The sequence below is a fragment of the Silene latifolia genome, chromosome 4 (genome assembly GCF_048544455.1).
Source record: "Silene latifolia isolate original U9 population chromosome 4, ASM4854445v1, whole genome shotgun sequence".
NCBI classification, from domain to species: Eukaryota; Viridiplantae; Streptophyta; class Magnoliopsida; order Caryophyllales; family Caryophyllaceae; genus Silene; species Silene latifolia.
Genome location: NC_133529.1, coordinates 19,780,516 through 19,792,291, shown reverse-complemented (window position 1 = coordinate 19,792,291; position 11,776 = coordinate 19,780,516). Strand labels below are relative to the sequence as shown.

Below are 11,776 nucleotides of genomic sequence, written 5' to 3'. Positions count from 1 at the left end.
GGTTAGTCAGTAGTCACTAGTTGACTTTCGAATAGGCCGGATCATGCTTCGGCCTAAATTAACTGGTTAATTAAATCTCTGGCTAAGATTAAGGAGTTTTGGCCCTGGAAAAATGGGTCGGTTTTACAAATCAGGTCAAGTTATGATGTGTCTAACATAAATAATTAATGCCAGGGACACGACGCCTTAATTGCTGCAGATTTTAGTGTATTACGTACCATATAATAATGTGATTATTAGACCTCACAAAATAAACTCGAATTCAAAAACCAACCGAAAATATCTGAATAGCAGAATAAATAATCGGTAGAACACCCGGTATGAGTAACCTAAATAGTACCTGGAACCCGACTTAATCTGAATCGAACCGAATGCAAGAATAACTGATTAATTCTTTTTTTATCAAATTGAAAGGTAGAAGTTAGATTTAATCTAATTTTTTTAACTTTAGCTCAAGAAAATTATGACCCAAATCTCAAGATATTGACCCCATCCTAACCGAAACAGTACCCGGCCCGCAATAGCAGAAATCGATTAAAATGGCACACCAAAATGAACTTGATCGAGATTGAAGTGAAACCGAAACTAACTCTTAGAGTATGTTTGGCCTAACTTGTAAAAAATAAGTTTTTGTTTTTCAAGCTTACTTTTTTAAAAGTGTTTTTCAAAGCCAGAAACAACAAATTGCTACTTCTATTTTTATGGGCAAAATAATGGTTTTTTGTCTTTTGAGAAATTCTATTTTAACTTTTAATTAATGATGTGTTTGGCCAAAAGGTGCTTTTAAGTGTAAAAACACTTTTAAAATTCAGGTCAAACACACACTAAATTAAACTAATTTAACCTGACCCGAAATCGAACCGAATGACTCATTGCCGGGTCCAGACCGATCATTATCTTCGGAAAATAACAGTAGAATAGAGTTTTATATGGAGTACAAGATATTTGGAAAGTAATATTAATAATATGACTAAATTAGATATACTTCTATGTATTTGATAAGATTGCGTTTTCTAGTTTGGTAAGGGTATGTAGGTCTCTACCTTAGATTATTAAAGAAAGATTATATATAGGGATTATTAATCGTATAACTCCGTATATTAATTACATCCTCTCTTTTCTTTCCTTCATCTCAATCGTTTGTTGGCGGAGGTCGATCATGGCGAACACGAGAGAAGGAAGAAAAGACAGACTGAGTTCTCTCCCCGACGCTCTTCTTCTCGAAATCATCTCCCTCCTTCCTCTCAAATCCGCCATTAAAACAGGCGCTTTATCGCGAAGATGGCGTCATCTCTGGACCCACTTAAACTCCATCTGTGTCGACAATCTTAGCATTGGTTCGTTAACTACTTTTGATGAAATCATGGATAAACTTGACTCACCATTCATTCATACTTTCACTCTCCAACTTCCGGAAGACGATTATGATTCCTCAAATATCACTGTTTTACTCATCGATAGATGTATTCGCCAAATTTGTGAACGAAAGGTTCGTCACCTTAATTTAGCATTTCCAAAAAGATTTAGTCGCGACGCATACCAGGCGTTGGCTTGTATTTTTGAAACGACTTCGTTGGTGTTGATCAAATGGAGGCCCGAGTTTTGTACCGAAAACCAAAAATTGACGGGGTCGGCGTTTTCTTCTTCCATTGCGCTACCTCGTTTGAAGAAGTTGGACATATATATCGTTGATTGGCAATGCGGATGGTTAAGTAGATTAATTGAGGTTTGTCCTTTACTCGAGGACTTGTCTTTAATGGTTAGGTTTAATCCGTATGATACCGTTTTTGTTCATTGTTCAAGCCCTAATTTGAAACGGTTGTCGATGTCTTTTTTTAATGCATATAGTAATAAAGTGGTTATTGATGCCCCGAAATTAGAGTACTTTTTTGCTCGTGTTCCAAAGTCATGGACATTTTCCTTTTGTGATAAACCGGTTAGCTTACAAGAAGCGAATATTGAATTTCAGGATGTACGTGTTATTTCAAATGAGGGAGTCATTTTAAACTCAAAATTGTACGAAGAAATATCCAATGTTAAGATTCTGACGGATATCAGCCTACGATTTAATGTGCTCGACACATTCACGGCCTTTCCGAATTTGAGACGTCTTACATTGAAGATGAAACCGTATGACAATTGTAATAGCCTTTTGCAATTCTTGGCACTCTGTCCTGTATTAGATGCCCTGTTCTTAGACTTTCGGTATATGATGAGTACTATAAATGATAATGAGAGGTGGGTCCTTCCAGACGGTGCATCGGGCACCACGTTGAGACGAGTCAAGAGAATTGAAATAGACACAAGTAACATCCTCTCTAGTCTTAAACATCATTATAAAACGTACCAGTATTTTTCGGAACTCGTAGAGTACATGTTAGGAAACGCCTTAAGTTTGGAGCATTTTCATTTTACTGTAAATGGTGGGAAGAAGTGGAGAAAGGGGAAAGAGGCAGGTGGTAAAATGGAAAATATGTTATGTGATTTGATCTATAAATGTCGGGCTTCGAGTAAGTGCAAGGTTCTATTTACAGGGCACTATATTGCAATGTCTAGAAAGGCCGGTGCCAGCCGTGCCTTTAGACGTCATGGTTAGCCTTCTTCGGTATTCAAGGTAGTAACAAATATGGAGTAATCTGCTGGGTCCTATAAGCAAACTAAATCGTCTTGCGAGCGACTATTATACGCAACTGAAATTGTATTCTGAGTTCTACACAAAAGCGAAATAAACTAGCTAGTTTTATAGCTGTATAGTTTTCCATTATACGCAACTGAAATTGTATTCTGAGTATACGTTTATGTTTCGACTAGGGTAGTATAGCTCTATAGTTTTCCATTATAGGGCATTTTTTCTAAGTAATTAGCGTGATGAAGCTAACTAAATCCAATAGACTTCAGTTATCAGAAACTCTAGACATAAAAATATGTTTCACATCGGAAAAGTCAAATGCTGACTTATGTCCTTTCTATTTTAAGAATGAATTTGATGAGTAATTTGATCATTTACACTCAATTTATCGACGTATCATTTAGTAATTGGCCTCCTTCCTTCTTCCTTACTCTTTGTGGCAAAACTAAAAGACAACAAATGACCGGGACGGAGGGAATACTATTGATCTCCATTGTTTTAATAACACAGCAAAACCAATATCACCAATACCCATGTTTCCAGTGGACCGCTTTACACCAAGCACAAATAGCGCTTGGTGTAATGTTCTTAATTATTAATATAATTTACATTTCACAAAAAAAAAAAAAATCATTCTTAAAATAGAAAGGACAACAAATGACTGAGACACCCAAAAATAAAAAAGGACAACAAATGACCGGACATAGGGAGTAAGTCAAAAGGGGAATGGTGCTAATTCTAAATTGGACTCATGAAGCCCGAAAAGCCCACCAAAATCAAAATAGAGGTTGACAAGTCAAATGTTTCAAAAGAAAGCGAAGGCCATGCATTGTCGACATAGGAATGGCTGGTCTTATACTAATTTTTAAGAGACACGGTGTCTTATTAACGTTAGTAAGAGATCTTCTCATCATAGTACCATTTTTTTATCTTTTTTTTTAATTAGTTTTTAGTTATATGTTGCTTGTCTCTTATTAATGTATGTGTATGTCATGATGGGATAATGATTGCTTTCACAGAAGGGAGCTTGCCATTCAGGTACCTAGGTATGCCCATTCAAACTACTCGGCTTCAGAAGAAGGACTGTGATTGCTTAGTAGAGAAAATTTGTGCCAGGATACATGGATATGGAGCCAGAAAATTCTCATATGCAGGCATGTTGGTGTTAGTTCAGTCTGTGCTTAAAACTCTATGTGGCTATTGGGCATCTTTTTTTGTACTCCCCAAAGGTGTTACCTGCAAAACTGAGGCACTATGCAGGAATTTTGTTTGGGAAGGTGGTCCTGAATACAAGACATCTCCTTTAGTGGCATGGGATAAAATTTGTAGGCCAAAGGATGAAGGAGGTCTGGGGTTAAGGGATCTAGAAACCTGGAACAAAGCTTTAGTTGGTAAATTAGTTGACTGGGTGTTTGAGAGAAAGGATACTATCTGGGTTCATTGGGTGGAGTGCAACTATCTAAGAGGGTAGCAATGGATGGACTATACACCTAGCCCCAACTCTAGCTGGGTTTGGAGAAGAATATGCATGCTGAAACAGGACATAGCTGCTGGCTACATTAATGGAACATGGCATCAACAGAAGGGGTACTCCTCTGCTAGATGTTATGAATGGTTGAAGGGACAAGCTCCAAGGGTGAATTGGAAGAATGTAGTTTGGACTGGTTGGTGTCTACCTAAACATAACTTCCTGGGGTGGATATGGGCTCATGAGGCTATGCATACTAAAAGTAAGCTGCTGCTCTATGGGGTCATAGATGAAGATAGTTGTCAACTGTGTGGAAGGGGGAGTGAAAATCAGGGGCATCTGTTTTTTGCTTGTCCATACAGTAGACAAGTTATGTATCAGGTGAAGCAATACACTGGTATGGACATTCCTGATACGAATGTCCTGGATTGAATTGGTGTTTACACAGATAAGGCTCAAAGTTACAAAAGGAGGTCCAGTATGCAGTGGTGATATGTGCAGTTTATATGATATGGCATCAGCGCAATAAATGCAGACAGCAAATGGTTCTATTTCGTCCTGAGTGGCTTGCAAAAGGGCTCATGAATAACATGAAAGCTAGAATAAGGGAGAGGGATAAAAACCAGCTGAGAGTAGATGATATGGAATGGTTAGAAAGCAGTAATCTTTTGTAATCTGATCATATGAACTCTGTACATTGATATCCTTTTATTTAATATACTTACATTGTACCAAAAAAAATAAAGATAATGATTGCTTTTTCAAACGGTAATATGTCAAAAGTTTGTTAAAGGGTATTCTTGGAAAGAAAAAGGTAAACACATGGTAGGTACCATATGTAGAAACTTAAAATGAAGGTTAGCATGTGTAATCTGCCAAAGTTCGAGGGTACGCTAAGAAATTTCCGTTTTTTTATAATAAATAAATCTTAAATTTATTATTCCTCTACAAATAGAGATTATATTTGATATATTTTGGTGGTGATTTTAATTTTAGTCACATATTCACATCACGTAATTGACATTATTCATAATAATGAGATATTTATATCATTTCACATAATTATTTTTATTTCTCTACATTATTTTGCATTATATGGTTTTATATGAAATAAAACATTCATGATAATAATGGAAGATGAATTTATTCTTATCTTCTAATTACAACCCAATGAACAATTGTAAAACTAATGAGAAATTGTAGAACTTGCATAAATAAGAGAAGAACTAAACTATTAATTAAACTATTAATTAGAGAAACACAAATATTACAACCTTTTATTGAATAATAAATATTGAGAGAGAAATATTTAGGATTCTACAAAATCTTGAGAGGAAAATAAGCTAAGGTAAACTATGGTAAACTAGGTGGTCTAATAATAATTAGAGTGTGTCTTTTATACTAATCTATTAATAATAATAATAATAATTATTATTATAATTATAATAAATAATACGCTAAGACTCGCCTAACAAAATCTATACATACGACACCTAAACAAATGAAAAGGGAAAGGGGTGGGGGGCACGACAAAGATAAACACGCAGCACGAGATGTCCCAGTCGGGACGTCGGCCGTCGGTGGTGGCACGGGCTGGGAGGTTGCTGGAAAGCTGGTGATTTATTGCTTTGTTTGAGACAGTAGTGGGGGCGGCAACCGGAGGCTCGGCTAGGAGAGCAATTTGATTGATGCGAGATGAGGGAGTGGTATTGCGAGCCGGTTGGCCGGCCACCGGTGCTAAGGCCGGCTGGGAGTTATCTGCAAAATGGAGGGAAATTGCATGTATTTCCAGCCGGTAGTGAGGGAGGCAGCCGATGACCCGGCTGGGGATGCACTTGGTATGATGATGCGAGATAGATGTTGGGTATGGTGATGATGGTGGTTGTCGCCTCGTGGGGATGCTGCTGCTGCTGTTGGTGATGATGGGCGGCTGATTGGTGGTCATTGATGTGTGGTAAAGTAAAGGTGATTGGAATCGTGGCAGTTTGCTTCTGGTGGAGGAGATGAAGGGATATGGTCGAGCAGAGGAGATGGGTTGTCGATGTTGTTGCTGGAATGGTGTTGTGCGCAGGATGATGATGATGATGATGATGATGATGATGATGATGATGATGATGATGATGATGATGATGATGATGATGATGATGATGATGATGATGATGATGGTAATGGCGGAATAGGGTGATGTCGTGTTGATGAAGGGGTGCGTGAATGGAAGGGGACGATAATGGTGATGGTGATATAGTTTATAGAGGTGATTGTTGTTGTTGCTTGGTGCCGTGGACAGAGAAAGAGGGTGAAATGTGCAGGACGGTGGTGAAACAAATGGTGGCACCTCGGTTGTGGTGATTGGTTATGGGCTCCATGGCTGCTGTTATGATTATCGGTGGCGGTGGACTGACGGAGCAGGCGAGTTGGTGATGGTGATGGAGATGCAGGGCAATGAAAATGGTGAATGTAGTACTGGGTTTGACTTTGGCAAAGTTAAATGGTCATCTTCACTTTTGTTTTGACCCGTCTCACTTCAATTTCCGCCTTGCTTTCCGTCTCACCTACATATCACATTAATAAATATTAATAAAATAATAATTTTATTAATATTATATAAAAACCGACTAATTATTAAATTTAACTAATGCGACGAATTACTATAAATCGGTTAATAAAATGAGCTTTTTAATTAATTAATCTCGCAAAATCGAGTTGGAATAAAGTATAAATGAGGGGTAAAATGCTACCAAAATACTACTCATCAAATCTCCCCCACACTTAAACCTTACTCGCCCTCAAGTAACCTCATTAAATTAACAAAGACCCGTAATATAAAAGCACTATCTAAACTACTATTATCCGATGAAAATTAACGGGGCTTCTCCGTCTCTTCAACTCGCAATGAAACACAATGAGGTATGTGCTCCCTTGCAAGGCAAGTGGGGGCTTGCGGAAAATTTTGACACATCCAATATTTAAGCATGAATCAACATATAAGATGTATCATAAAAGGTCAAACGGCTTTCCTCATTTAAACGGTCGTTTTGTTTCATACCATTTACTATTACTTGGGGCTTGCTTGGATTGAGGGTAAACATTAAACAAATGAATGAAACGGAGGGAGTAGATCATACAACCATAAATAATCATATACTCCGTATTAGACAAGTAACGGGAGATACACAATACTAAGGCAGAGTGAATTTGGTGGTTGTCAAAATTTTCGACGTTGTCTCTAGCGGTGGCGAGAAGGGTGATAAGATCACAACCAAATCGTGATCTTCTTTCTATCTTCTTTTGTTGGTTGGCAGTATATTCATCTTGTGTATCCCCTTATTAGTTAGCTTTAATTAGGCTCTAACTCTTGTATGAATAATATAATTGAAAATGATGGGGTAATAGTATATAGAGTAGAAAAATTCTTGGGATGGTTAGTCAGTAGTCACTAGCTGACTTTCGAATAGGCCGGGTCATGTTTCGGCCTAAATTAACTGGTTAATCAAATCTCTGGCTAAGATTAATGAGAGTTTTGACCTTGGAAAAATAGGCCGGGTTTACAAATCAGGTCAAGTTATGATGCGTCTAACAGAAATAATTAATGCCAAGGGACACGACGCCTTAATTGCTGTAGATTTTAGTGTATTATGTACTAGTATATAATAATGTGATTATTAGACCTCACCAAATAAACTCGAATTCGAAAACCAACTGAAAATATATGAATAGCAGAATAAATAACCAGTCGAACACCCGGTATGAGTAAGTTAAATAGTACCTGAAACCCGACTTAATCTGAATCGAATCGAATGCAATAATAATCGATGATAACGAACCTAAATTGAAGATATTTCTTTTCTCATAAAACCAAACATATTTTAGGTGTTTTTTTCATTAATTCTTTATTTATCAATGATATTATAAATTATTACATTCAAGTTGAAAGGTATAAGTTAGATTTAATCTAATTTTTTTAACTTTAGCTCAAGTAAATTATGACCCAACTCTCAAGATATTGACCCCATCCTAACCGAAACAGTACCCGGCCCAAAATAGCAGAAACCGATTAAAATGGCACACGGAAATGAATTTGATCGAAATTGAACTGAAACTGAAACTAACGTCACTCGATTAAATTAAATTGATTTAACCTGATTCGAAATCGAACCGAATGACTCATTGTCGGGTCTAGATCGATCATTATATTTGGAAAATAACAATAGATTATAGTTTTATACGGAGTACAAGATATTTGGAAGGGAATGTAGGACTGTTCCTTGGATTATTAAAGAAAGATTATATATAGGGATTATTAATTAATCGTATAACTCCGTATATTAATTTCATCCTTTCTTCCTTCAATACAAGAATGATGAGAAACAAGAAACAAAGGTCGATTATGGCGAGCACGAGAGAAGGAAAAAAAGACAGACTGAGTTCCCTCCCCGACGCCATTCTCATCGAAATCATCTCCCTCCTTCCTTTCAAATCCGCCATTAAAACAGGCGCTTTATCGCGAAGATGGCGTCATATCTGGACCCACTTAAACTCCATCTGCGTCGACAATCTTACCATTGGTTCGTTAACTACTTTTGATCAAATTATGCACAAACTTGCCTCACCCTTCATTCATACTTTCACTCTCCAATTCCATGATGATTTTAATTCTTCATTACTTGCACGCTGGATTCGCCAAATTTGTGAACGAAAAGTTCGTCACCTTAATTTAGCATTTCCCAATTGCTTTAAGCCCCACCCATACCGGGTGGTCGTTTGTATTTTTCAAACGACTTCGTTGGTGTCGATCAAATTGAGGCGCGGGTTTTGTACCAAAAACCTTAAAGTAATTGCGCTACCTCATTTGAACAAGTTGGACATATATATCGATCCTTCGCAATGCGAATGGTTGAGTAAATTAATTGAGGTTTGTCCGATGCTCGAGGAATTGTCTTTCATAGTTGAGTTTACTACGAATGTTAAGATTTAGAAGGGAATAGTATTGCATAATAAGAGATGTATTATTGGTATCGATCTCATGAGAATACATGACGATATATATAATAGATGACCATACTCTAAACCCTAGACGGTAGCCGTCGTAACCTAAACCTAATAATAATCGGGCCTAATGGGCCTAATATCCTAATACCCTCCCGCAATCGTAAAGGCAGTAAATAGTACGAACTTTACGATTGGAGAATTACAATAAAACCATAATCAATTAAAAAACGTCTTCATCTCGATCTCTCTTCGGAAAATCTTCTCATCTTCACAGGGTGGTAAGGGTTGCGTATAGGACTCGCCAGACAATTTTCATTGCGTATAGGACTCGCCAGACACTTTTCATTGCGTAACTCGCCAGTTTTTTTCAGTGCGTAACTCGCCAGTTTTTTCAGTGCGTAACTCGCCAGTTTTTTCAGTGCGTATTGGTCTCGCCAGACAATTTTCTTGCGTAACTCGCCAGTTTTTTTCTTTTCTTTTGTACCACCTTGATAAAAAATCGAAAAGTTTCTTTTAGAGCAATCTCGATAAAAGGATTAAAACATTATTAGAAGCTTTTTTTTTTTCAGCAAAAAGAAATCTGGGAATGACAAATTTCGATCAAACGGAAACATATCCATTTGAATGTCACAGAAAGCATATCATTGATAACTTCAATGGATAACTTCAATGGTAAATTATCAAATTGCCAATTACCATCAGTGGACGAATTTTTTTTTTTTTTTTTTTAAATAGAAATTATTATTTGTGGTTGAAAATCCTACCGGTGGGTGTAAATTTCCGGTCACCCACCGGTAAGAATGCGGAAGCGGTTTATAGAGACTTCAAGAACGAGGCTCTGATACCATGTTAAGATTTAGAAGGGAATAGTATTGCATAATAAGAGACGTATTATTGGTATCGATCTCATGAGAATACATGACGATATATATAATAGATGACCATACTCTAAACCCTAGACGGTAGCCGTCGTAACCTAAACCTAATAATAATCGGGCCTAATGGGCCTAATATCCTAATAACGAATCATACCGTTTTTGTTCATTGTTCGAGCCCTAATTTGAAACGACTGTCGATGGATTTTTTTAATGCATATAATCCTAGTAATAAAGTGGTTATTGATGCCCTAAAGTTAGAGTACTTGTTTGCTCGTGTTCCAAAGTCATCGACATTTTCCCTTTGTGATAAACCGGTTAGCTTACAAGAAGCCAATATTGAATTTCAGAGTGAACGTGTTATTTCAAATAACGGAGACATGTTAAACTCAAAATTGTATGAAGAAATATCCAATGTTCGGATTCTGACGGATCTTAACCTACGGTTTAATGTACTCAACACATTCAATGCCTTTCCGAATTTGACTCGTCTTACATTGAAGATGAAACCGGTTGATAATTGTAATAGCCTTTTGGAATTCTTGGCACTCTGTCCAGTATTAGATGCTCTGATCTTAGACTTTGGGTATATGAGTAAAATACATAATGATGATGAGAGGTGGAACCTTCCAAAGCGTGCATCCGGCACCACGTTGAGACGAGTCAAGAGGATCGAGATAAACGCGTGTCTTAGCAATCATTATAAAAGTTACCAGTATTTTTCAGAACTGGTAGAGTACATGTTAGGAAGAGCCTCAAGTTTGGAGCATTTTCATTTTACTTTAAATGACCTATACGGTGATCTGGAATATTTGTTATGTGATTCGATCTATAAATGTCGGGCTTCAAGAAAGTGCGAGGTTCTATTTACAGGGAAACATCTCGTAAAGTCTCGAAAGGCCGGTGCCAGGCGTGCCTTCTTTATACGTCACGGTTAGTTTTCTTTGTTATTCAAGGTAGTAACAAATATGGAGTTATCTGTTGGGCCCTATACGCAACCTAAATGATCTAGCGAGTATTACACGCAACTTCAATTTCCTAAGAACCGGTTAAAATATGTTTTACGCCAAGCAATACGTGGAGTAACTGCGAATAGGTTTTGCACGAAACGGGAAAAGGTGAAAAGATCCCTATTTAGGGAGTGCCAACAGTCACATTAGCTCTTTGACTTCCTTGTTATCAATCAGTGTATTTTTTTTCTCTTTTAATTTAATTGACTTGCTTGCTTTTTTTTTTTATACGAAGTCACATTTTATTTACGCTGCTTATCTTTATGAGTTTGCAACCAAGTACCTTATCTTTCTAGGAAAATAAAATAATGGAATACAGTTTATTACTCATCCCTTTGTCTCGTTAATTGTTATCATTTGCCTTTTATTTGTTTGTCTATGCTCATTTTATTTCGAAATATAATTATTGTCCGTTATAGGGCAGCTTATTGGCAAAACTTGAATGCGCTTGGGTTCGAACTGTCAGAACATAATCCAATAGGCAATATATGAATATACTACCGCCTTATCGTTTTAATTTAACAACTTACTGAATTAATTTAAAAACTCAGGACTTTGAGAAGGAAATTTGTATTTTATGTGGATCGATAGTGGTGTAAGATCGGCGTTTGTAGGCGAGCTAGATGGCAGGATCATCATCATCAATGTATAGTCAAGTTTTTGACTAATGTAACAATATTATCAACGAGATTAGTGAAAGAGTTAGAAACAACGGGAGTAGTGAAATAATCAATATTAATGCGGCAATTGTGAAAGTAACGAAAATTACGGCGGGAGTAGTGAAATTATAAATATTAATGCAGCA

General features: G+C 36.9%; 1 protein-coding gene across 1 annotated transcript; it reads left to right on the top strand.

The window, feature by feature from the left end:
* Positions 1 to 1,159: 1,159 nt before the first annotated feature.
* Positions 1,160 to 2,596, top strand: LOC141651194 (putative F-box/FBD/LRR-repeat protein At5g56810). Its single transcript, XM_074458915.1, has one exon. The coding sequence runs from the start codon at positions 1,160 to 1,162 to the stop codon at positions 2,594 to 2,596; it is 1,437 nt and encodes a 478-aa protein (XP_074315016.1).
* Positions 2,597 to 11,776: the final 9,180 nt, after the last annotated feature.